This window comes from Hevea brasiliensis, chromosome 10, assembly GCF_030052815.1.
Source record: "Hevea brasiliensis isolate MT/VB/25A 57/8 chromosome 10, ASM3005281v1, whole genome shotgun sequence".
Lineage (NCBI taxonomy): Eukaryota > Viridiplantae > Streptophyta > Magnoliopsida > Malpighiales > Euphorbiaceae > Hevea > Hevea brasiliensis.
Window position 1 is genome coordinate 9,422,513 of NC_079502.1, and position 27,746 is coordinate 9,450,258.

At 36.7% G+C, this 27,746-nt stretch overlaps 1 protein-coding gene and 1 non-coding gene across 2 annotated transcripts; one reads left to right on the forward strand and one right to left on the reverse strand.

Annotated features, from left to right (window-relative positions):
• The first annotated feature begins 14,842 nt into the window (after positions 1-14,842).
• Positions 14,843-14,949, forward strand: LOC131170185 (small nucleolar RNA R71). Its single transcript, XR_009141122.1, has one exon. It is a non-coding gene; the product is annotated as a small nucleolar RNA R71 (small nucleolar RNA).
• Positions 14,950-22,317: 7,368 nt separating this feature from the next.
• Positions 22,318-24,138, reverse strand: LOC131169486 (protein SIEVE ELEMENT OCCLUSION B-like). Its single transcript, XM_058128710.1, has 2 exons — positions 23,307-24,138; positions 22,318-23,190 (listed from the first exon to the last, which is right to left on the reverse strand). The coding sequence occupies exons 1-2, from the start codon at positions 23,574-23,576 to the stop codon at positions 22,903-22,905; spliced, it is 558 nt and encodes a 185-aa protein (XP_057984693.1). The 5' UTR covers positions 23,577-24,138; the 3' UTR covers positions 22,318-22,902.
• Positions 24,139-27,746: the final 3,608 nt, after the last annotated feature.

The window sequence follows — 27,746 nt, forward strand, 5'->3', positions numbered from 1 at the left end:
TCATGCCATATAACAAACATGATAGGCACTTATAAATGATAAGTAGGCCGAACCAGTGACACTTATGACAAGCACATGGAGTTTACTCTTGTCAATGTTTTGTCATAAATCATATCAGTGCATATAATCTTTAGACCTGAGATAGCACAGTTATCTTGTATATAGGTAGTTTGAGTTTGATACTGCTTTCATACTTATACTATGTATGGGTATATGGGCATGTGTTGGCTCCTGCTAGTTATATATGGAGGTAGGTGTTGATCAAGATGGAATCTGTTCCTCTAAGTAAATAGAGTTAAAATCCTATGTTCATTTAATTGTTCTTGATGTTTCAAGTTCTGGCCAGACAGATAGATTTATTCGAAAAGAGTTTACGATGAGAAAATCTTTTAATCAAGAACTGGAATTAAAAGAGAACATAATATTCATAGCAAATGGAGTTTGACATAAACCATGACTCCAGCTTGAGTTGGGATTTTGTAACAGAGAGATTCTAGTGCATGGTAACATATGATTATAGGTTCATTTAAGGTAAACCTTATTACTAATTGGGTGGCCATGGCATGCTATGCTAGGTGTTAACCATGGTCTATGAGATTCATAAAATGATTTAGAGAAATCATTTATGGTAAGAAAGAGTTCTGATGATATTAAGAGTTGATATCATGTCTCATTGCCAATTAGTGATGAGCCTAGTAAGTCACACACATACACAAGTTATCACCTATTTAAATATGATTTAATTAATTAATTAAAGAGTTTAATTGATTAATTAAATAGATTTGGTTTGCAATTAAATTGCAAAGTCCCTAGCATGACTTGAAACCAAATCTAGATTATTGGATGTGAAGTATAAATTAAATTTATATGTAAAGTGTTTAAATATGAATTTAATTGATGAGAAATTAATTAATAGAGATTAATTAATTAATTTATATTTGATATAAATTAATTAGAAGAAGAAAATAATTATTTTGGGTTAAGAACTCAAAATTAAGACACAGCGGCATTTTGGTCATTTCACAGTGTGACACGTGGCACCATGAGATGGTGACACATGGCATAACACATAAGCTTGCCAAATGTTTTTTAATCATGTAAGATGATTAAAATCAAGATTAAATATAGGTTTGACACTTGGCACAATGTGATTGGGTCACTTAAACCTAGAGCTAATCAAAAGGTGACATGTGGCTAGGGTTTAATGTGTTAACCTAGCTATTTAAGTGTGGTTATGAAAAGAAAACATAACCAGCAGCCTCTCCTCTCAATTTTCACGCCACTTTGAGCCTCTCCAGCTATTTCTCTTCATCTCTCATCAATTCAAAGAGATTAGCCATCAATCTCTTGATTAAGAACACTAGAAATTGTTTCTAGTGTCCTGTTTACATCTCTAATCTCTTAAAAGGCAGAACTTGAATTTGTAATTAATAGAAAAGGCTTTAGAAGCTGTTCAAGGGCTGCCATAGGTGTTCTTGGTGTGGACAAGCTAGAGGGACAACATCTGGTGTCCTCAAGACGAATCTCAAAGGCGCAGACACGCTGCAGTGCATTAACAGGTTAGTGTAATCGTTCTTGATTTAATCTAGGATTCTAAAATTAATCTGATTAATTTTAAAAATCTTAAATGGCAAATACAGATCCAAAAACATATTAAAAGAGTTTTAATATGTTGTTTATCATTGAAATCAAATAGATAAAAATAAATCTTGCATGGTGCATGTGACCCTAGGTGAAAATTTTTGAATTCAATGGTATAATCTTGTGTTTTTCACGCTTCCGTTCCTTCAGTCTTATCACTATTTGGCACCCCATAGTTATTTTAGTAGCTTTGGCTCCTCACAGGTAAGAGCTCATACTACTGTTTTTTTAAATGCTTACATTTACTTTCTGTATTTTCTTTGTTCTTCTCACATCTGTGACTTTCTACTTTTGCACAAACGATCCCCAAAGAATGTTACTGTAAGAGCTCATATCACTGTTTTATCGAGTGTCTACATTTACTTTCTGCATTTTCTTTGTTCTTCTCACATCTGTGACTTTCTACGTTTGCACAAACGATCCCCAAAGAATGACACTCTCAAATCATCTATTTAGTGATCAGTTCATTTTTATTAATCTTCATCCTTTTTGAAAGTAAGATTTCTAACTCCTAGTAGTATGTAAGTGGTTGGGTAAATGTAGGTAACTGCAACTTAGGGGTCTCTTTTAAAAGAGAGAACATGAATAACACGTCAGGAAGATAGCCAAACTATTAGGCTGACGTAAACAGCAATTCGGCAAGATGTCATAAAGCGAAATAGAACCAAAGTAAACATAACAGAATAGATCGGATGTTAATAGATATTGGTAAAATGACTACATGAAAAGGTCAGTGAATCAAGTCTAGTGTTCCCCGTTCAGCCACAGGATATCCAGAAACCTTATCCCCGGCATTTTTGAATGTCAGAATTCTTAGTTTTAGGTTCTTAGGACCCGTAGCTGTGGTTAAATTTTTAAAGGTCGGAAAAGTCTTTGTCCGAGTCCCGTCAAAATAGAAGGGGTCGGAAGAGTCCTTATCCTATCCTTGCCTAAAAGTTTTAAATCAACTCTTAAAGGAGATCGGAGGAGTGTTCTTATCCGGTCTCCCTTCAAAATTTTAATAAACATTAAATAGGGATCGGAGGAGAGTTCTTATCCGGTCTCAACTCAAAACATTAATAAATAACTCTAAAGGAGATCGGAGGAGGGTTCTTATCCGGTCTCCCCTCAAAATTTTAATAAATAACTTAAAAGAGATCGGAGGAGGGTTCTTATCCGGTCTCCCCCCAAAATTTTAATAAATAACTCTAAAGGAGATCGGAGGAGGGTTCTTATCTGGTCTCCCCCCAAAATTTTAATAAATAACTCTAAAGGAGATCGGAGGAGGGTTCTTATCCGGTCTCCCCTCAAAATTTTAATAAACAACTTAAAAGAGATCGGAGGAGGGTTCTTATCCGATTCTCACACCCGTTCACTAAGGTTGTCTCATTTACTTATGTATCTGGGTGATCCAAATTTAGTGAAAAATCAAATATTCCTTCTACCAAAAGGATTAACATTGCCGTCTAAGCCTCCCTAACTAATTTATAAAGGACGCAGAATTAAATCTACTTACCCTTATTAAGGGACGAGGTGGGGTGCCTAACACCTTCCCCACCCGTTTACGGACCCCGAACTTAGAATCTCTGTTTTGAAGTGGTTTCATTTTTAATTTAACTTCTCAAATGGTTTTCTTTAGTTTCCCTCAAAACTAAGGTGGCGACTCCTCACTCTTTCCCACTTCGGTGAGTGATCGTCCAGGCGATCGCAAAATCCATTGCGACAAGTATGAGGCCTATGACCATGCCTATCACCAAAGGGGTAAATGGTATAGATTACCTAGGGGAAGAGGCATGAGAGGGAGAAGAGGAGGGGGAAGAATGCAAAGAGGAGATGAATGGGAAGGCAGGCCGAATGGATACCAAAGAGGTAGGGAGGACCATGAGAGGATAGACAATAATATTGGAAGTATTAAAATGAAGATACATGCCTCCTATGGGAAGAATGATCCTGATATCTATCTAGAGTGAGAGAGAGAGAGAGGTTGAATTAATCTTTGAGTGCCTCAATTATTCAGAGGATAAGAAAGTCAAGTTGGCAGCCGTGCAATTCAAGGACTATGCCATGTTGTGGTGGGATCAAGTCCAAGCTAAAAGGAGGAGGAATGGGTTGAGACCAATCCGGACATGGGAGGAAATGAAAGAATTGCTATGAAACAGATTTGTGCCTCCTCATTACATTATGGAGTTGCACCAAAGGCTTCAAATATTGACTCAAGGCTCCAAGAGTGTGGAGGATTATCACAAGGCCATGGAAATAGCCATGATTAGGGCTAGCATCGAGGAGAGTGCAGAAGCTACAATGGCAATATTTCATAGTGGATTAAATGCTGAAATTGCTAACATTGTGGAATTGCATCACTATGACACCTTAAATGAGTTAGTGCAAATGGCTATGAAGGTGGAGAAGCAAATAAAAAAGAAGCATTTGGCTAAGTATGGAGGTGTTCCATATTCGGTCACCAAGCCTTCTTTGAAGCCGAGCCTAGACACTAAGCAAAAGGGGGGGAAATCTACTCCTAGCTACTTTAAGGAGTGGAAGGGCAAAGATAAGAGTGAAGGGAAGGAGAAAGTTGCCACTTCAGTAGCTTCTAATGCCACTCAAAGGAGTAGGGACATCAAGTGCTTCAAGTGTTTAGGGAATGGACATATTACTTCTCAATGTCCAAATAAAAGAGTGATGATCATGACTAATAATAGGGAGTTGGAAAGTGAAGAAGAGGGGGAAGAGTTGCAAGCCGATTATAGTAATGATGATAGAGGATATGGGACCAAAAGGCATGACGCAAGTGTCTTGGTGACTATGCGTATTTTGGCTACATAAGCCAAGGGTGAGGGAGATGAGGACTTGATGCAAAGGGAGAACATCTTTCACACTAGGTGTAAGGTGAAGGATAAAAATTATAGTGTGATCATAGATAGTGGGAGGTATTGCAATGTGGCTAGTGAGCTTATGGCGGAGAAATTGGGGCTGCCCTCACTTAAGCACCCCAAGCCATATGGGTTGCAAAGGCTAAACAATTGTGCAAAGGTGAAAGTCACTAAGCAAGTGGTGGTACCATTTTCCATAGGGTAGTACAAAAATGAGGTATATTGTGATGTTATCCCTATGTCAGTCACTCACTTAGTGCTTGGGAGGCTGTGGCTGTTTGATATGGATGCTACACATAAAGGCCGAAGCAACACCATCTCATCTATCAAGGATGGCAGAAGGTTCAAACTACTCCATTGACCCCATCTCAAGTCCATCAAGACCAAATCAACATCCAAAAGTCCATGAGTGGAGTAAAGGAGAGTGCGAGTGAAAATAAAGGAGGGGCCGAACCTAGTGGAGAGAAAAGGAGTGGAGAGAAAAGGAGAGGAGAGAATGAAGGGAAAAATGAGAGGCAAGAGTCCAAGGAGGGACCAGGTTCGGGGCAAAATGAGAGCAAGGAGAGAAAAGTGAGTTTGTATGCAAAGGGGAGGGAAGTGAGAAAGAGTTTCTATTTAGGGAAACCCATGTTTTGGCTTATGTATTCTGAGTCATGCTTGACTCTTACTGACCTTGACCCTCCTCTTTCTAGTGCTACTGTGTCTCTTTTGCAGGAATATGAAGATGTATTCCCTGATGAGATACCTCCTGGACTTTCACCAATTAGGGGGATTGAGCATCAAATTGACTTCATTCCTGGAGCTACTATTCCCAACCGCCTTGCTTATTATGATATGCATGATCCTAAAATGAATGCATAAATCAAATTAAAACTAAGTGTAATCTATATGAAAATTATATACAAGTGTATGTGTATGAATATAGACATATGTGTGGTATAAGTGTATGTGCATGGATTAGCTATGTATGAATGAATGAGATGCAATAAATGAATGAATGAAAATTTTAAAAATTTTGAAAAAATTTTGCCCTTACCCCCAAACTCAAATGAGACATTGTCCTCAATGTCAAAAATGGATGCAAAGATGGGCAAAATATTGTGAGCTAATCAATTAAAGAAATATATACAATTGGGAATTGAATCAATATTTGCTCAAGAATTCCAAAATTAAGCTCAAAATGATATTAACAATGAAACTTTAGAGAGAAGAATGTGAAAAAGTATTTACTCTGCTTAAGATGTTGCTTAACCTGTTGCTTAGGGTTAAGCAAGATTTGCATATGGTTAAGTAAGACCTTAAGCACTGGCAATATGCTAAAAATATATAAAAAAACAGCAAGTAAGCCATTACCTTAGGATGATGATAAACAAATTTAGTTTAAGGTAAACTGTGCCACTCATCAATATCAACAAAATTAGAACTGAATAAAAGATAAAGTGCAAAAATAATGTGCAAAAAGATGAAAAAGTGCAATGAAATAAGATCTAACAGTTAAATCAAGAATTAAACAAAAAAGCATGCATAAAAGAACTATATTCAGAACTGCAAATGTATAGTAGAAAATAAAGTAAGATAAAAATAAGCTAAAGGAAATATGTAAATTGCAAGCCCAGTTATAAAATAAAGTTTAAAATTCAACTGTCAAATTACAAAAGTAAACCCAAGACATAAACTAAAACTGAAATAAACTAAACTAAATACACTGCTGCTGCTGAAAGGTCTGCAGGTGGCACAGGGATTACCGCATCAGGTTCTACAGGGTCTTCTTAATAATGCAAAGCTTCAGAGGCTGTCTCCAAGTTTTCTGTGAGGTCCTTCATTTGTTGGAGCATGTCTTGGCCCCAATGATATAAGTTGTTGAAAGATTGAGCCAATTTGTTATAAATCTCCAACATTTGAATTTCCTGTTGTTTTTGCTTCTTTTTAAGAGATGAAAATCTCTTTTTAAGCCTCTTTTCTAGCTTCTTCTACTGTTTGATCTCCTGTTGACCTAGAACATCAAATTTAACTTCTAAACTCTTCAAGGTTTTAAGAATTTTTGTGGTTGCAAATGGAGGAACAGATGGTACTTTGGATTCTAAGGAGCTTAAAAGGGACAGAATTTTTTATGGAATCTGCTATTCAGTAGCTGTTTGAGGTGCCTGCATAGGTGCTACAGGTGCATAAGCACTTGGTGCTGCAGAACCACTAGCATCACCATGCTGTTGTAACAATACATAAGTATACCCTTTCTTCTCACAAAGATCCATATGAAACAACATTGTGCTGTCTAAAAATGACTCACCAAAAATTGGCACAAACTTATATAAACTAGCATCAAAGCCAAAGGAATTGGCTATGGCAGTTATATATCCTATAAAAACTATGCTACCTGTGGTGTGCCTTGTGACAGTTTGGTGCCAATGAGTGGCTAAGAAGTAGACTGAGCTAACTGACTTTCTCTCCTTCATAAACCACAGGAAAAATAAGTCTCCAGCACCCACAATGTTATTACTGTGCCCTCTGCCTAAGACAGTGTAGGAAATAAATTTATGAAGATATTTCAACATAGGATCCAATATCCTGGTTACCTTTGCTGTCCTCTGCTTATAATATCCTCCATAAGGAGCAATTTCCTTCCAGAACTTAATAGGATCATAAATGGTTTGTTGCCACTCAATGCTCTTATATCCAACATCTTGAAAACCAAAGATTGCACTCATAGAGCCCATATCTAACTTTCTATCAATGCCAGCACATCTAAAGCAGATTACATCTCTATAGCCAGGAACAATAGGTTTGAAATTCAACCTTAGGGAACTCAAAAACTCCAAAGTCAAATCTTTATACACTGGTTCCCTGATCCTAGCAAACTCAGTCCAATTGATAGCATCTAAATAAGCAAACATAGAATCATAAATTCCTAATTCTCTCAAAATTTGCTCATCCATATATTTATTTGTTGCAATGGGCTTAGAAGCTAAAATCTCATATGCATTTTTCATATCTATGTCTTTGAAAGCCCAAGGTAATGGAGAAGTTACCTCCTCTATGTCATCTATAGATGCTAAAGGTGCTGCCGAAGCACTGGTAGGCTGAGAAGATGTTAAGGGCAACTGAAATGCAGGAATTGGAGCAACTAGTGATGGAATTGATGATGCTGACCTTGTTCTCTTACTAACTGGCTTTGAGGAAACCCTAGGTGAAGATTGTAAATCCATGGGAATAGGGGATGACCCTTTTCTTTTTGCAACAGAGGCTTTCTTGGTTCTACCTGAAGCCATTTTGGTTTTAGTTTTAGGTTTGGCTTGAGTTGGCGCAGGTTCAGGCATTGGTTCTTGAACTTGGGTTTCGGTAATGGGTGTTTCAATAGGGGTCTCGATGGCAGGGACTAGGATGGGGGTTTCTATAGCAGCCTCATATTGTGGTGTGAGAGGTATCGGTAGGATGAGGGAGGGTGTTTGGTCATGGGGTAGTGGTGGTGAAAGTGGTGGTGGCGATTGTGGTGGCGGTGGTGGGCTTGGTGGTGATTGTGGTGGTGGTGGTGGGCTTGGACTTGGGGTAGGGTTTGCGCTAGCAGACGGTGAAGAAGGAGTAGCCATTTTCAATTTAGCAGATCTCTTGGATTTACGGGGCTTGTGGGTAGACCATATCTTGGTCCTCACCATTTAATAAGTAGGAATAGTATCTTTAAGTTCTCAAGATTAGTCGCAAGAGATGGTGGAGGGAGTGGGAGTGTGCTCTGGTTTTTTCAGGAGAGATAATGCTATAAAAGTGGCGAAAGTTTAGAACTTTTAAAATTTAGGGCAAACACTGGTGGCTTGGGGTAATGCTTGGGGTTAAGCATGGATTGCATAGGGTACAGCTTAAGGTAAGCACATTGCAATTACCGAACTAAAGCGTTTGGAAATGCTTAGGGTCAATGTAACACCCTAGGCAAATCCTACATCGGCAAAACACGGGAGAGATGCTGGGTTTATAAGTCGGTGGTTCGTAACCCCTATTGACGCGTTTTAAAACCGTGAGGGCTTCGGCCCAGAGCGGACAATATCACTAGTGGGCCGGGCCATTACATTTGTGGTATCAGAGCTGCTCCGCGTGCAACCTTGAACGATGGTGGGGCAAACCTCAGCGAGGACGCTGAGTCCCATAAGGGGGGTGGATTGTAACACCCTAGGCAAATCCCACATCGACAAAACACGGGAGAGATGCTGGGTTTATAAGTTGGTGGTTCGTAACCCCTAGTGACGCGTTTTAAAACTGTGAGGGCTTCGGCCCAAAGCAGACAATATCATTAGTGGGCCGGGCCATTACATTTGTGGTATCAGAGCTGGACTCCCTCTAGTACGGTGTGTGGTGCGAGGACGCACCAGGCGAAAGCTGGTGGGCTTGTCAAGACCCAGGGATGGGGTTGGGACGTGCTTGTTCAACCAGCTACGCACTGGGGTGAAAACTTCGTGTCCCACATCGGAAACGGGAAGAAAAGATTTGGGCCATATATGTGGGAGCCTTCCTCACCTGGTCAGCGCGCTTTTGGGAATGAAACCTCCCAAGGGACAAATCCGTGAGGCCCATGGGCCAAAGCGGACAATACTAACTGGAGAAGGATCGGGCTGTTACAGTCAAGCACGAATTTTCTTAGGGTTAAGCAGGATTTGCATAGGGTACAACTTAGGGTAAGCAACATCATCAGCAAATTTCAGCAGGTTTTGAGAAAAATTATGATTTCACTTACCAAAAATAGTCCAAATGCCATGGAATGCTATCATGACCCTCAGCAATTACCAAATACACATAAACACCAGAAAATTGAAGATTTTAAGCTCATCATCTCTCATAAACTTATCAAGCATAGCACAAGCATATGGGAATTGAGAGACAAATAGCTAAAATTAGGCATAAATTGTGATTACCCTTTTGCAAACTTGATGAAATGGTCTTATTCCTAAACTTACACCCAGAACACATTTTCAGCAGCATTTGAGATAAGTTCCAAGCATTCAAAAATTGCAAAAAAGACATAGAAATTGACTTCTTAAGCAACATGAACAGTAGCACAAACAATAACATAAACAGTAACTTAAACAGAATTATGCAAATTCTAATAAACTATAAAAACTATATATACACTAAAAGGTAAAACTCAATAAACACTATTTTTGCACTTCAATAAAGCTCACATCAGTCCTAAATATCAAAATTGATCCTTATTCAAGTTGCATTTCACAAAAATTTACACAAGACACAAAATCAGACATGTGCTATCAAGTAGATTTCAATATCAGCAATTTAGCACAAGTTTAAAAGTGTTGTTGTTCACAGGGATAAGATAAACAAATGTCACCCTTGAGTTTAATGAGGGTAAAAACTAAAATGAAATAAAATGGAAAATTAATAAACTATAAAAGGATATGCTTGGGTTGCCTCCCAAGAAGCGCTTGTTTAAGGTCTTAAGCTTAACCTTCCACTCCAAATCACCTAAATATAACCAGTTGGGGAACTAAGCCATGAAACCTCTACAACTTTTTGTGTGGGTTCTCCAACAATGTAGTGCTTTAATCTTTGCCCATTAACTTTGAAAGTACCTGAGGTTTCATTCCGTATCTCCACAGCTCCATATGGATATACCTTTGTAATTGTGTAAGGCCCTGACCATCTTGACTTTAATTTTCTAGGAAATAACCTTAATCTGGAATTATATAAGAGAACTACATCTCCTTCTTGAAATTATTTTCTCCTAATGTGCTTGTCAAGCCATCTCTTAGTTCTTTCCTTGTAAAGCTTGGCATTTTCATAAGCATCCAATCTAAGTTCCTCAAGATCATTTAATTGAAACATTCTCTTTTCTCTTGCAGTCTTTGAGTTAAAATTTATTATCCTTATAGCCCAATATGCTCTATGCTCCAACTCCAAAGGTAAATGACAAGTTTTCCCGTAAACCAATCTAAAAGGGGTGGTGCTAATGGGAGTTTTAAAAGCTGTCCTATAAGCCTAGAGAGCATCATCTAACTTTAATGACCAATCTTTCCTTGAACTATTCACTGTTTTCTCAAGAATCCTTTTCAGCTCTCTATTTAAATCTCCACTTAACCACTAGTTTGTGGATGGTAGGGTGTTGCAACCTTATGCTTAACTCCATATTTTTGTAATAGTCTTTCAAACTGGCGGTTGCAAAAGTGAGAACCTCCATCACTTATATTGGCACGTGGAGCTCCAAATCTTGTAAAAATGAATTTCTTAAGAAATTTAACCACAACTCTAATATCATTAGTTGGAGATGGTATAGCTTCAACCCATTTGCTCACATAATCTACTCCAACCAAGATGTACTTGTGTCCAAAGGATGATGGAAAGGGTCTCTTAAAGTCAATGCCCCAAACATCAAATAGTCCCACTTCTAATATATTTTGGAGGGGCATTTCATCTCTTTCTGAGATATTTCCCATCCTTTGACACCTATCACATGCATTTACAAACTTTCTTACATCTCTAAACATATGTGGCCAAAAAAACCCTGCTTGAAGAACTTTTTCTACAGTCTTTATAAACTCATATGACCCCCATAAAGTGAAGAATGGCAATCTCTAATGACATCCCCTATCTCCTCATCAGCTAAACATCTCCTAATCAGCTCATCTCCACATCTTTTAAATAAAAATGGCTCTTTCCAATCATAATCCTTCACATCAAAAAGAAATTTCTTCTTTTGCTGCCATGTTAGATCAGGTGGAAGGATTCCACACACCAAATAGTTCACAAAATCTGCATACTAAGGGATCTTTGTACTAATAGTTGCCAATAGCTGCTCATTAGGAAAATAATCATTTATTGGAAGCTCTCTCCCCAAATTATCTCCTTGTTCTTGCCTCAATCTGGATAAATGATCTGCTACTACATTTTCTACTCCTTTCTTATCCTTAATTTCCATATCAAATTCTTGAAGGAGTAATACCCACCTTATCAACCTAGGTTTGGCCTCTTTTTTCCGAAGGAGATACTTGATAGTTGCATGATCTATGTATACTATTACCTTAGACCCCACAAGATAGGACCTGAATTTATCTACTGCAAATACCACTGTCAAAAATTCTTTCTCTGTAGTAGAGTAATTTATTTGAGCATCATCTAAGGTCCTACTTGCATAATAGATTGCATACACCTTCTTATCTTTCCTTTGTCCTAAAACAGCCCCAATGGCATAGTCACTAGCATCACACATCAACTCAAAAGGTAACGACCAATCAGGAGGCTGCATAATAGGAGCAGATATCAAAGCTTCCTTTATCCTGCAAAAAGCATTCATACAATCAGTATCAAAATAAAATTCCACATATTTACTCAATAGATTAGTGAGAGGTTTAGAAATCTTAGAAAAATCCTTGATGAATCTCCTGTAAAATCCAGCATGCCCCAGGAAAACTCCTCACTCCTTTCACGGATGTTGGGGGTGGCATTTTCTCAATAATTTCTACCTTTGCTTTGTCCACTTCAATTCCCCTATTTGACACAAGATGTCCCAAAACAATTCCTTCTTGTACCATAAAATGGCACTTTTCCTAATTCAAAACTAAATTAAACTCTTCACATCTCTGCAAAACTTTAGACAAGTTAGATAAGCATTCATCAAAAGATTTACCATACACAGAAAAATTATCCATGAACAATTCCATAATATCCTCAATGCAATCAGAAAATATGGACATCATAAATCTCTGAAATGTAGCTAGGGCATTACATAATCCAAATGGCATCCTTCGATATGCAAAGGTACCATAGGGACATGTGAAGGTGGTTTTATTATGATCATCTGGGTGAATAGGAATTTGAAAGAACCCTGAATAACCATCCAAATAGCAAAAATAAGAATGATGAGCTAATCTCTCTAGCATCTGATCTATAAATGGTAATGGAAAATGGTCCTTTCTAGTTGCATTGTTCAACTTCCTATAGTCTATACACATTCTCCATCCAGTTACAATCCTAGTAGGTATTAGTTCATGATTTTCATTTTTTACTACTATGATGCCCCCTTTTTTGGGTACAACATGAACTAGAATTACCTAATTGCTATCAGAAACAGGGTAAATGATACCTGCATCAAGCAATTTTAAGATCTTTTTTTTCACAACCTCTTTCATATTTGGATTCAGTCTTCTTTGTGACTCTCTAGAGGCTTTGTGATCATTTTCCAACAAAATTCTATGCATGCACACAAAAGGATGTATTCCTTTAATATCATCAATGGTATAATAAATTATCCTTCTATGTTTTCTAAGAATTCTTAATAATTTTTCAACTTCATAATCATTCAGTTTAGCACTAACAATCATAGGATATGTAGAATTTTGACCAAGAAAAGCATACCTGAGATTTATTGGAAGAGGTTTTAACTCTACCTTCAGTGCTTCACTTCTTTCAAGCATTGGTGGTGAATTTGTATCTTGCTTTAAATCTCTAATCTCCTCAACACTAGCCATAGGCAAAGGTAAATTTCCTTCCAGAATTTGAGCATATTCTGCAGCTTCTTCAATCTCATCCCCCTTCTTGATGTTGTGAACTAAACAAGCTTCTAAGGGATCTTCAGGATGCTGCTTTTTGAACACTTCCCTGACACTTCATCTACCATATCAATTCCAAGCATGAATTTGAATCATCTTTCTTTTTCATTGCTTGGAACAGATTAAATTCAACTTTTTCTTCCCCAACTTCTAATGTAAGCCTTCCATTCTTTACATCAATCATAGCCCCAGTAGTAGCAAGGAAAGGTCTACCAAGAATAATAGGAATGTGTACATCCTCTTCCATTTCCAATACTACAAAGTCCACCGGTATGAAAAATTTTCCAACTTTCAGAGAAACATTCTCAATTACCCCAATTGAAAATTTAATAAACTGATCTGCTAATTGCAGTGAAATAGTGGTAGGCTTCATTTCTCCAATCTTTATTTTCTCATAGATAGACAATGGCATTAGACTAACACTGGCTCCAAGATCACATAAAGCCTTATCTATACTGATATCTCTAATGTGACATGGTATGAAAAAACTACCAGGATCTTTCAGTTTGAGTGGAAGCTTATTTTGCAAGATAGCACTGCTTTCTTCTGTAAGAGCTACGGTCTCAAAATCTTCCAACTTCTTCTTGTTAGACAAAATCTCCTTAAAAAATTTAGCATATGAAGGCATTAGTGCTAAGGCATCAGTGAAAGGAATAGTCACATGCAAAGACTTCAATACCTCCAAAAACTTCTCAAATTGTTTATCTAACTTTACTTTCTGGAACCTTTGTGGGAACGGTAAAGGTGACATGTAGGCTTTAGGTGCTACATATTTAGGTTCTTCCTCTTTACTCTTTCTCTCTTTACTTCCTTTTTCTTCCACTGAACTCTCTTTCTCAATTTCTTCTCTAACCTCAACTTCAGCTTTTTCATCTCCTTCTCTATTTTTCTCTTCTTCAATTTTCTCTTAAATCTTTTTATCTCTACTCTCCAATATTTTCCCACTTCTCAATGTAATAGCCTTGCAATGCTCTCTTGAATTTTTTGGTTGGCTAGGGAGCTTCCCAAATGCTTTACTATTTGAAGAGCTAGCTTGTTGAGCTATTTGATTCTCCAACATCTTATTGTGTGTTGCCATTTGATCCACTTTAGATGCCAATTGAGAAATCATTTCTTGTTGACTTTGATGGCTTACTAATAGAGTCTCAATCATGGCTTCCAATGTAGCTGTCTTGTCTAGTTGTGCTTGTTGTGGTGGAGGTTATTGTGGTTGTGGTGTAGCAGGTGCATTTTGAGGCTTAGGAATCCCAGGAGGAGGACCTCTATTCTGCTAAAAATTCTGATGTTATTGATACCCAAAAGGTTGTTGAAAATTCTAGTGTTGTCCTTGTCTACCTCCCTAAGAGAAATTAGGGTGGTTTCTCCATGCTAGATCATAAGTTGTAGAAAATGGGTTACCACTTGGTCTTTGATTGTAGTTCCCCACATAATCTACTTGCTCTCTTGAAAAATCTTGATCAAATATAGGAAAATCAGTTGCACAGTTGACATTCGCAGCTCCAACATCTACTAATTACTTGAACCTCCAACTGAAGAATCTACTTTCATGCTTAGCTTGTCCATCTTCTTTGTCAAAGCATAAAACTTAGCATTAATCATATCCATGGCATCAAGCTCAAACATACCAGCTAGTTTCTTGATCTCATTCCTCTCACAACTCCACTGGTAGTTATTATAAGCAATTTTATCTAGAGTAGAAAAAGCTTCATCTTCAGATTTCTCCATAAGAACACCTCCAGAGGATGCATCAATTGTACTTCTAATAGCTGGTGAAACTCCATTGTAACGTGTTGAACAAGTGTCCACTTAGGAATCCCATGGTGTGGACATCTCCTTTGCAAATCCTTGTACCTCTCCCATACTTCATACAAGCTCTCATCATCTCTAGGTTTGAAAGAAGTCAGCTCATTTCTTAGCTTAGCTGTCTTGCTTGGTGGAAAGTATTGAGCTAAAAATGCTTGAGAAAGTTCATCCCATGTTGTGATAGAACCCGGTGGCAAAGAATGTAACCACTCTCTAGCTCGGTCCTTCAAAGAAAAAGGAAATAATCTGAGTCGAATTGCATCATCAGAAACTCCATTTATCTTCAACATATCACTAATCTCAAGAAAGTGTGCTAGATGAACATGTGGACTTTAACTTGGACTTCCCCTAAATTGTGATTGTTGTATCATCTGACAAAGTGCATGCTTCAATTCAAAATTATTAGCTTCTACTCTTGGTCTTATGATACTTGGCATGAAATCCCCAATGTTAGGATAAGCGTGATCCTTCACAGAACGGTTGTTATTATTGTTGGCCATCTCTTCTTGTAGTTGCTCTTGCTCTTGCTCTTGTGCTCTTTCTTATTGTTGTTGAGCTTTAAATTTAGCTTTTCTCCTCTTAGCTTCTGTTCTTAAAGCTCTTACTGTCTTTTCTATTTCTGGATCAAAGAATAAATTGATTTCTTTACTTTTTGTCCTTCTCATAAAATAAAGGTACCTGAAAAACAAAATATAAAAATTCTCAAAGTAAAATGGTAAAAGAAATTAAAAATAAAATAAAATAAAATAAAATGCCCAAATTAACCAAACAAACAATCGTTCAATATCAAACAAAAATTAAATCCCCAGCAACGGTGCCAAAAACTTGATGCGTGTGTCTACAAGTATACGAGTTGTACCAAGTAATAAAGTGATAAGTCGAGTATCGTTCCCACGAGGATTTGCTATTTGAGTACCAAACTATGAATGAAGCGATTATTTGGGCTAATGATTGATGAATAAATGGTAAATGTAAATGAGCAAAGTAAATTAATAAATCTAATTCGAATGGGTAAAGAGCAAGCAAATAAATTCTAAATCTAGATGTAATTGAACTAAATCATTAATGGGTAATTTAAATCAAAATCTAATTATGATAAAGATGATTCCAGAGTTGGGGGTTTATGCATAAATTAATTGGGATTTGTCTTGGATATTCCAATTTTAAGGGAAAATAGAGTTTGAAGGTGATTGATTCTAAATTCCTTTGATATCTTTTTCAAGTAAACCAAAGTGTGTTCTAAAATAACCAAACCTACTTTTGTACGATATTTGATTACTTTAAAACCCATTAAGTTTTGTAATCAATCATTAATTCCTCTTAAAACCCTAGTTTATTTCTAAATCTAGATAATTTTAAGTTCCAATCATTGATTATCTATCAATGATCTTCACCTTTCTATCCTTCAATCAGAGATTAACACAATACCCAATGGGTACCAATATTAGGCAAGTAAATCAAGCACACAAGAAAAGAATCAAAACTCATATTTATATAAAATATGGAAATAACCAGTTCAAATCCACAAATTAATCTAAAACATATTTCCCAACTCTGAAATCCAAAGAGTTTACTCACTTATGTTGGTATTTACAAAAGAGATTGATGGAAGAGTAAACAAAAATATGATAAGGGAACTACAAATAGGAAAACTCAAGTAGAGGGACCAAAAACTCTGAGTTTTGGAGCTTTCAGAAATTGTTGCAGCAGCTCCTATTCTGCAGAACTGATTGCGTCCTCTTCCCTTCTCCTTTTGTAATTTTTCTTTTCTTTTTGTTTCTTATTCTTTTCCTCTTTTTCCTTCTTGTGGAAAAAACTAGAAAATGATGCTTTTATATGATCCCAAAAGTTGCCCTAAAAATAGATAAGAGGCAAGGAGTAGATGGGAAATGAGGTGTAAAAAAATCCATGTCAGCAGAGTTATCCACATTCTGGGCAATCTGCTTAGGGTACTGCTTACCCTAAACAGCTTCTTTAGCAATTTTCGGCCTGTGGTTGCACTATCTGCTTAAGGTTAAGTAGACTCTCAGCAAATCTCGACAGGTTTTGGGATGAAATGAGTTTTTGTGCTCATGCTTGACTTTTGACTTGACCTGTGTTGCACCTTAAGCATTGCTACTTACCCTAAGCAGGATCTCAAGCAATTCTCGGCAAGTTTTGGGATGAAAGCTTGAATGTGTAGGATTTAAGTTGTGCTTAACTTGCGGCTTAAGGTTAAGCAATATGACATAACCTGAGCAACATCATAAGCAAAGTCTCAAGCAAATTTCGGTTAACTTGATCTTTTAAGGCTTGATATTTCCAACTTTCCTCCATGCTTAAGGGGCTCCAAATTTCTTCAAATCAATTCCTAATGCACTTATTGGCCCTCAATTTGCTCAAAAACCTATAAAAAACAACAAAATTACAAAAATCAAATATAAAGTAACTAAAGTTGACAAATAAGCTAAAACAAAGCTAAAAACATAAAATATACTAAAATATAAGGGCAAAATGGATGCAAAACTATCCTAAAATGCCTATATGAAATGAGCACAATACTGTATTCTAATCTCAACTCCCTAGGTCTGTGTCTAAGGCCCCCTTTCTTATCGCCTCTGATTTTAGCACTGTAATTGCTTTGGCTACTTCTACCCATCGTGCTCATATGGGGCACACCAGATGACTCTTCAGCTCTGCTTTTCTTAGCTCTACTTCCATTATCACCCATGTAGCTCATCTCTATCTGTCAAGCTCAGGCCATAACTATATTAAAAGGCTAGTCTGCCAGTATTACCAAATTAGCATACCTTCTATCCAATCCTTTCAGAAACCTCTTCACCTTCATAGCCTCAGTGGCTATAACAGTCAAGGCATATCTGCTCAACTCTAAGAACTTTGATGCATACTCATTAATTGTTTTTAAATTCTGCTTCAAAGCTTCGAAGGCCCACTGTTGCCGATCCTTAAAACTTTAAAACTATGCCCAAGTTAACTCTTCAATCCAAGAAAGCACACAATCTATCATCTACTACCTAGGTACAGGCCCTAATACATGCTGCACATATTCAATTAATCTTTTATCAATCAACTGTAACTCTACCCCAGCCTATTTGCAAGAATCCATAAATCTGTATGCATTACTTGTACTACCATATTCCCTATGCACTAGCTTTTTAAAATTGATTATCTGCTTATAAGGCTCTGCCCTATATATTGGAGGCTGCTATGAAGGGTTTGTCATGTATTATGCCATCATTTTTAATGCTCCTCTGTAATCTTATAAAAGTAGCTACTATAGAATCTATAGGACCCTGGGCCATGTATGGTTGCTCTTCCACTTGAGCTACTTTAGGTTTCCTACCACGCCTCCTAGGAGCCGATGCCTCATTTTGCATCGATACTTCATCTGGCACTTCTGACTCCTGTGTCGCGGTAGTTCTCCTTCCTCTACGCATACTTTCTAAAATTCAACTATATTAGCCTACAAATACCAAAATAATATGTTATACATAAATATACAACCATAAACACATACAAGCATGCAAAGTAGAAGTGAGATGCAAGGATGACAAAACAAGGATGAGTATGGACCCTATACTCCGCATGTGACCTCCTAAGAAGACTCTTTTTAAGATTCTAAGATCCTATGCTTTGATATCAACTTTGTCACCACCCGATTTCTGAGCTGAATAGGCATTAGGACTTGGGTCAGCATAAGGCTCTTGAAGCCCATAGTAAGCCTAACTATTTCTAATCCATTCTTAAAGCCCAGTAAGGTAGCTCAATTTCAAGAAAATAAATGGATAGAGTCCGATCATAAATTGGACTATCCAACGGGGAGCATTAACACACTTGATCTATAAACAAATAATATCAATAATATGGGGAGCTCAGCTCACTCTCACAATCCTCAAATCACATATATCAACATTTGGGAGCTCAACTCCCTCCATCATAAAAATAAACATCTCATACATCCATGCAATCGTACATAATTAATTTTACAATTCCAGAACTAAGTTATTGTAACCCAAATAAAAATACAACTATTGGTCTATGCAGAGTTCTAGATTTAAATAAAAGACAATAAATGCAAATCAAAATATTTTCTATTTAAAACTTGCGGGGAAAAAAAAACAGCTTAATCACAAATAAAGCTACCTGTCACCTAAGGAAAAATAGTTGAACAGGGACGAGCATTTGACTCAGAGAGTAAGATATTGATTTTAAATATAATCTTTATAACTATCTAAATCTAATGCATTCTTATGTATGGCTCAAACAATTCAACCAATATTCGTATAAAAGATAATTTAGAGCACACACGCACCCATGTGTCACATTAATGCATATATGGGAACTAATCCCCTCTATAGCTCTCTTAATCTAATACCTACCAGCGAAGTCAACTCAAGTTAGACTTTTGCTTAATAATCCAAGTGCGGAGGCCAGCGAGATCAACTCAAAGCCGTGCTCAGCCCTACTTATACATATATAAGGATCGGGTTCCAGCGAGTCAACCTTCAGCTGCGACTACCCATCCTACATATATCCATATCCACACCATACTCATGCCAACACACACACACACACACACACACACACACACACACACACACACACACACACACACACAGCTCCAAGTTATCTTAAGGCGACATCCACAAACAAATTTAATAACATGTGTAACAAAGGAGCTTGCCTAGCATTTAACTAATTATATATATACATATAAGTGAATGCATGAGCATGCCTTGAATATAAATTAATAATTTTGAAATTACAAATAAAATCAATATCAAACTCATAGATTATCCAAGTGTTACTGGGGTGGTTGAGAAGAAGAGGAAGGTTGACTCGGATTACCTAAACAATTATATTCAAGAAATTTATCAATAATAAATCAAAACAAAGAACTAAAGAGCCAAAGACACCCTAAATTTATGCCGGAAATCTGGCAGAGTTTCCTCTGTGCCTAGGACCTACCTAACCTATAAAACAACTCAACTAACATACCTACCCAACCTATAAAACAACTCAACTAACACTTCTCAATCTAAAAGGTCTCAGGCCCACAACATAACAATAACACAATGCCCCTCCTGGGCCTACCAAACAAGTCAATTCTCATATAAATACACAATTTAACAATTTAGTTTAAAACTAACATTTTGCAAAAACTATCTAAATTAACCCCAAAAATTATATAATTATTCTCTGCAGTCCTCAACAATGCCATTCTACTATTGCAATTACAATTATAATTTTCTAGCTATCCATGAATATTTTATAAATTTTTATTCTAAACTCAACATTAGATAAAAAGGAGAATTCGGAGTTTAGGTTTATTTACACCAATTCTGACACCTGGAATGCATCTGGGGCATCTGAAAATGGCGAGAAGCATTGTAATATTGACTGCATTTGAAGTGGGTCTGACAGCCCGCGCGTTCGGCTTGAAATTGCAGTCCTGGTTACTAGTGAAATTTCTTCGAAATGAAAACACTTACACGAAGCCCACAACACCAAGGGTTAGAATATAATTTTTATTTAATTAAAGAGACTCATTAAAAATCGAAAAAATCATCAGTAAGTTTGTGGACTCACCAAATTTTTAGTGTCAGAAAAATTACAAATTAGTATCGTTGCAAAGCTCTCGACGTGTAGGACAAGCTGGCGGTCTTGGATTTTTGATAGAATTTATGGTTTGATAGAAATTTAGCCCAGAAGTCAAAAAGAGCTAAAGTTTTAGGGGCTTGATTCGCATAAACCACTTCATGAAAATTCGTGAAATTGGTGTCTATGGGAAGCTTGTGAAGTGTAGAATAAAAAGGAAACAAGAGCCAGTCTAATTGGTGACCGGAATCGCCAAAAATGGCTAGGGAAGCTCAAAAGTCGCGTGCTTATAAAGAGAGGTTTGAAGCGCGATTTCTTGTTGGAAAAAGGATTATCGGCGGCAGGAAAGGGGACTGGGGGGTGCGCCAGCGAGGGAGAACGGCTGGGGGGTGATAGCCGGTGATGGTGGGGAGGGAAGAGAGAGAAAAGAGGAAGATAAGAGAGAGAGTTAGGGCAGCGCGAAAGAGAAAAAGAAGAAAAGAAAAAGAAGATCGATCTGATTCGGTAGGTCACATCCAAATTGATTCGATTCGGCTGGTTCGATTCAAAACACCCGAAATTTAATTTTTACTCTGTCCTGAGACCTAAAACGAAGCCCAAAAATTCTGAAAAAAATTGAAAAAAACTCAAAAAAATTTATGAAGTCCAAAAATATTTTTAAAACTTGTCACGCGGTCTTTAAATTAATTTTTAAAAATCATTGAAATTAATTATCTTAAAAAATAAAAACTCAATTTTAAAAACTCAAAAAATTCAAATTAAAATATCACAATATTTAATACATTAAAATATTAAAATTTACGTATAAAATATTTATTTAAAAATTCAGGAATACTTGAACCTGTCAATAGGTTGAATAAGTATCAACGGGTATATTATTTCTACTTCTCTGTGATAATTGATTAGCAAGATTTCGTTAATTGTAAATATCAATTTATCATTAGTCTTATTCTCGTTGAGGTTAATTATCATGGATTTGACCACAGCTGAATGATGAGCAACAATTACGTAGCAACATTAGCTTTCTAGCAAAGTGATGTTCCATCTCTAACAGAGGAGAGGAGTATGACGATTAATCTTTTTAATAAATTTTTGTTAATTGGGATTAATTCGCTGTCAAGCTTCGCGATAGGATACTATTACTCCAACATTTTTTATTTGTCCACTAATTTCGTGGATTTAATGGATATTTTTGAATTAATAATGCATAAATCTAGCTAGCAATTAAGAACTCTAAACGAGCTTTTGCAAGTATAAATTAAAAAGCTTGTACAGATGAAAATGCTTTAATTTTGATTGATTTAACACAGAGTGCACAGATATCTTCCAAACCAGAAACCCAAATAAAGGGAATAGAATTCAAGACTCTAAACAAAATACTGGACATGTAAAGCACTCCCATGAACTCAAAAGCATGAAAATAAAGAAAATACAGAGAAATAAAGACGAAAGTATAATGCAATTGGCCTCTCTTCTTTCTTGATTTTGGCTATATATATGGTTGGGTGTTTTGTTTTTCGAGTTGATTAGTCCTAGCTCAAAGTTTTTCAGCTTTCTGGCCCCTCTGACATGCGTGGCCGTCCTACTTCTCAGTTCACCTTCTACATTAGGACCACTGCAGTCCCCAGGAACAATGGTTTTTTGAAGGAGGGTATCATGAGCTCTACCAAGATTTTCTATTTCATCAAGTGCGTTTCGTTGTGAATCGACTAACGATTCAAGCACCAATGTTTCCTGATGATGGTCCCCAGTCGTCTTCTGACCTAACCCTGGGAAAGAAATATTGAGTCCTTAGCACAAATAGAAGACATGAAAGAGAGATAGAGAGCCTTATTAACACAACCTTGAAGTTTTATCATAAGAGTTCATGGAGGGATACACTACCATCTACCAAGCCTCAAGTTTTATTATACAACGAATAGAACCGAACACTTTTTTTTTTTTCCTGTTGTCTTTATTAAAGAAAAGCAAACTCCACTGCTAGATTTAGCTACCGCAGACAGGAGACGGATTGTCTAATCTAGACATTATTAGCCACTAAAACAGACAAAATCCTAACAGCATTACAAGAAAATCCAGATGGTCTCCTCCATAACAGGCATATTAGGTTTGGTCTCTACTCACAGCAACGGCAAGTCATCAGGTACTTGCCCATTTTACGGTCACAGATTGTGCAGGTCATCATCTCATCTGCGATCTCTGCAACATTCGCTGGCAGGACAATGTGGCAGCAATGATTTGGCTTGTCTATAAGTTGTTTTTGGATCTGCTGGTTGAGTTCTAGCAGAAAAAACTCACTGCCACCGGCCGCATCCCACCAGCTACTTATGTTTGACAAGACGTGTAGAACAACTTCTCCTGTGGCTTTAGCCATTTTATGCGAGGTTCCTAATTGACCAAACGCAGCCCATCCACTGTAGCTTCCACTGAAGCTAAGCAAAGTTCCCGCATCTTTCATGGTATTGTTTACTTTAGGATAGATGCCCTTTCGCAATCCCGAAGAGAAAGATGCTTTCCAATCGGGCCCAAAATCGCCAACTGTACGTTTCCTCAACATTCCAGTAGACACCAAGCTTCCTTCCAGTAATGAAATCGAAAATGGCTTTGTTGGTCTGATTGATGGCCTTGCTCTGGCTAACATAAACCAAATCCATGCTCAGCTTAGTGACATCTTTAATCCGATTTATTGCAGTGGTAAACTCCTCAATCCATTTGATGTCTTCTCCTCCGTAAAGGCTTATAATTGGGGATGGCATCATCTGATGCATATAAATATGCATTAGGAAAAGGAAAAAAAAAATAAAAAAGCTTAAAAAAATTAAAAAGGGCTTATACAATTTAATTTATATAATTGAGATTGCAAAAGCGAAATTACCAAATCGACTGTATAAAGGTCATGTATAAGTAGATCTAGGCTCAAGCCATGGTCCTCGCATAGAAATTTCCAGTTTCCATCTGGGTGCAGGCCAATGACGGGCAAAATGCCCCTTGCCCAAACGAAGTCAAGGGTATAAATGGGTTGTACTTGTCCATTTGGATACAGTGGCACCAGGATCGTTTGCTTTGTGAAATTCCAGAACTCCCTGAAGTATCTAATCACCCCTGGTCTGATGATTGAAGGATGTCGCACGCAGTACCAAGGCATCAGCGATTTCAGGGAAGAAAAATGTTGTTCATATATCTGGTCTGCAACTGGAACCCACACTAATTTATATTGAATCTTCCCATTTTTTCCAGTTGATCGTACAGTTTAGCAAGAGCCTTAATCTCATCCAAGCAATCAAGGCTAGATATGAGCAGCAACACGTTCTTGCCCTGCAATGCATCAATTTTGACCTGCAGTATTTGATGGAAAGAGAATATATCTCTTGAGCCTCCATTGGTTTCTTAGCGTATAATCTTTTAACTAGCCATGAAAGTATTGAAACTCCAGAACAAACCTCTGTATAAGAATTGCCGATCACAAGGGGTGGCTTACCACCATCCATGGGAAACATGACCTGGAGGATTGCCGTATGAAGAGTTTGATGAGCGATTTGTAAATCTCTGCATGTGCCAGCCATGGTGATTATTTTTCACCCAAGAGAGAAACTAATTTTTGGTTGAGTTGGAAAAACCAAGGGCCAAGTGCTTACCAATTTCTTGTATTAAAGTATCTAATTGATTTTGCAGAAGTATCTGTATGCTGCTTTAGAAGCCAAGACTGACAGTTCCTTGGTCATTGTTCCTATGGTGATCCTGCAATCAAAGTAAATTTCCAATAATTAATGTACCAATAAAAGAAAATAAAATAGTCAATGAAGTTGCTATTTTATATGGAAATTAAAAACTGGATTAAGCAAGCATGCCAGGACTCACTGATTTCTCAACCCAGAAAGGGCAGCAACATGTCGGGCGCAGGTCACAACACTAAAAACTGCCCAATAGGCCGATCTTGCAATATCAATAGCAGTTGATAACGGAGATTTGTAAATTGCAAAATACTCGGAGGACAAGTCATTAAACTGGAGAAGACATTTCGTTACAGTCATTATGGCCTTGATAAGCTCAGTAATTGCTCCAGATAGATGTTGCAATAAGGAAGCGTCTTCCATAATGCCCTGCAGTTGCTTGAGAAGAGCTATGTTCTTGGCAACTGGATTTGGATTTGGATTTGATGCATTGTAAAACTGGGTAAGTAGATAAAATTCGCTATAAATCATAGCAAAAGAAGCAACTGTTATCACAAGCTTCTCGTCCCACGAATAGTTTGGAAGTATTGTTTCAAGCAGCACCATGGTTACTTTATTCGCATCCTTACCAGAGCACTTGCATGCCATCTGCAGATTTGCATATGTTGAAATATATACATGTTCAAAGAGTCTCCGTGGGTGTTATAAAAATAGTAATAATAATGAAGATAAAAAAAAATTGTGTAAAGTTCAAGTTTTTTTCTTATGATTAGCTATATTATTAAAGAAAAGTAATTCCAGAATAACTTGAGCAAATCTGCAGACCAAAACAGAGCAAAGTCTGCAGAGTACAGAGACAATTAATGGATGAAGAACAATTAATATGAATGATTATGAAATAATGATATTAAAGGCATTAATGGAAGTAGTTTATCATCAGTATCTATGAAAATAACCTCGCAGGAGACTTTGTTTATTATGTCAGCTGCTACTTCAGGCATTCCAAATCCATGTCCCCTGCAAAAATGCATTTGCATGTCAATGATCTATTATCCGTTCCTCTAATACAGTGCTATTAATTAGTTTCATGGAAGGCACTTAGTTATCTCGTAGTCGATATATCTGGTTCTCCAATTGCCGTTTTAAAATCTTGTTAGAATAAAACCCGTCTTTTATGTATAAAACCAAGAAATCCAAAGCCACTTTCTCATTAGAAAAATTCAGCTATGATCGATTCTTTCAAGGAAAGGCAAAACAAATATAACTTGAGGTGGAAAATTAGAAAATTGAACGTACATTTGGAACATCGGCACTGCTACCGTCGTCATGGGCCAAGATTTTGGCCACAATGCTGAACAGCTGGTAGACATCAACTTTGCGATGATCGGGTTTGTGGGTTTCTAGAACCTTCTTGATTATTGCATCATCATCGGAGTGCAAGTAGTTGGGTGTCGGAGCCGAAGGTTGATCTGGAGTCATTATTACCCCGTTCGGAAGGTGTATAAATGTCATATTTGGGAGTACTTCGTGAAGGCGAAAAGGTGACGATTACTTTTTTGTAATTGTTATGCTGAAAGGAGAGTTTAGCATGAAAGGGACAGAGTATCAGGAAAGTAGAAGGGAGAAGTATGAGATTTCTAATATGAATCTTCAAATATGGCTTCCCTGCAGATGAGTTCATGCATTCTACACCTTTTTATAGGCTTCAAGAAAGAGGGAGAGGGAAGAGAGCTGTGCCTAGGTCTCATTATTAGTTAAAGATAGGTAGCTTCCTAGTGAGTGCAAAGTCTCAAGTTGGTGATAATATATAAATTCAAGTCCTATCCCTCCACGTTTATAAAACAAAAGGGCAAAATTCTCTCTTAAATCTTAAAAAAAATTGCGTAATAGTGATTTAAGTTTTGATTAGGTTTAGCAAAATCAACTTGTAAATATTTAAAATTTTAAGCAATTATATATTTAGTTAAAGTACTTATGAATAGCTGATAAACAGTTGATGTGTTTAGTAAAAAATAGCTTCTAAGTACATTTATTATTAAAATGACTAAAAAAATATTAAATGAGATTTATGATAAAATTTTAAAAATTAAATGAGGTAAATATAGTAAAATTCTTTGTCAAATTAGCTTATTAGCATCAATATGAAAAGTTAGATCCTCAACTTATTTTTACAAACTTAAAAATTGTTATGAATAAATAGGTTTAACCAACTTATAAGTTAAGACAAACATTCATTCAAAGTTTTAGACTTTTTAAAATAATGCAATAAAGCCCAAATTTCTTAAATTTTGAACAAAAGTGACTAAAAATTAATCATGTGATCATGTAGATTAATTATTAGATACACTCGGTCATGTAATAGAAAATGTGAATAATTTTTATACATAATTTACCCTTGTTCATAGCTATTACTATAGATATTAGCATATATTTAGTTAATTTTGCCTTTTTACACTTCTTAGTTTTATTTTTGGAATTTATTTGTTTTGTAGGTTAAATTTAAAGGATTTTGGTGTATTTTGATCAGAGCAGCCATTTGGAAGAAATTAGAGTTGAATTGCAAAATTTTGAAATTGAGTTAAAGAGGCCGAAAGTTACACAACCTGCGACACAGCTTGTGTCACAGGTTGTGTCGATTCTCAGATATGCAGTCTTTCTCGGGCAGCAGGTTTCACAACCTGCAACACAACCCGCCACACAACCGATTCAGCTTGTGTCGTTTTATTGAAAATGGCTAACGTGGCATTTTCGTTCCTCTGATTTAATGCATCACTTTCTCTAGAATTTTCTACCTTTTTACCCATTCTAGGGCAGATCTCTGAACCATATAACAGCTCCTTTATCTATTTCTTTCCATAAAAAAAAAAAAAAAGAGAGAGATTTTTGGCAAGAAAGAAGGAGAGGAAGAGGAGCACGTGAACCATTTTGCAGCAGTAGCAGAGGACATTTTCTGCACTCTCCAGCAGCAGATTCATCATCATTCTACTGGGTTTTTCTATTCCTTAGCTTAGATTTTCATTATTTCTTCATTTCTACACTTGGGTTTGTCTTGAAACCATGATTTGTGAGTAGATATTTGAGATTCTAGAGATGGGTTTGTAAATATTGCTTTGTATTGTGGTTTTTGAACTGATTTAGTCATTTAAATGAGATTTGCTGCATTTTGATTTATTGCTTGTGAGCTTGTTGCCTTGCTTGATGAATGGGCCCTCATTAAGTTAAGTTTTAATCCTTGACAGATGGACTGAAAAGTGAATGTTTGGGATAGATAATCTCGCAATAAACTTAGTTTTCCTAGTGTTAGAGATAAGCTAAGAGGATTAAGGGGACTTTCCTAAATTAATTAGAGCTTTAATTGAGTTTTTGTTAAGTTTGAAATACCGTGAAAATAGGGTTTGATTTAATGAATACCAACTTTGAAATGCTTGAAAAAGGTTTCAAAGAACTAAGAATTGATTTCCCTCAAAATTGCAATTCTCATGCATTTGGCTAAATTAGGGATAAACCACATGCAAATAATATTGAAAACCCTATCTCTAGAATCATTTTAATTTTTATTGAATTTAGATTTAATTCCTTCAAAATTCATAAATAGCAGTTTCAATTTAAATCTTGGTAATCTAGTTTAATTAATTTAGTTAATT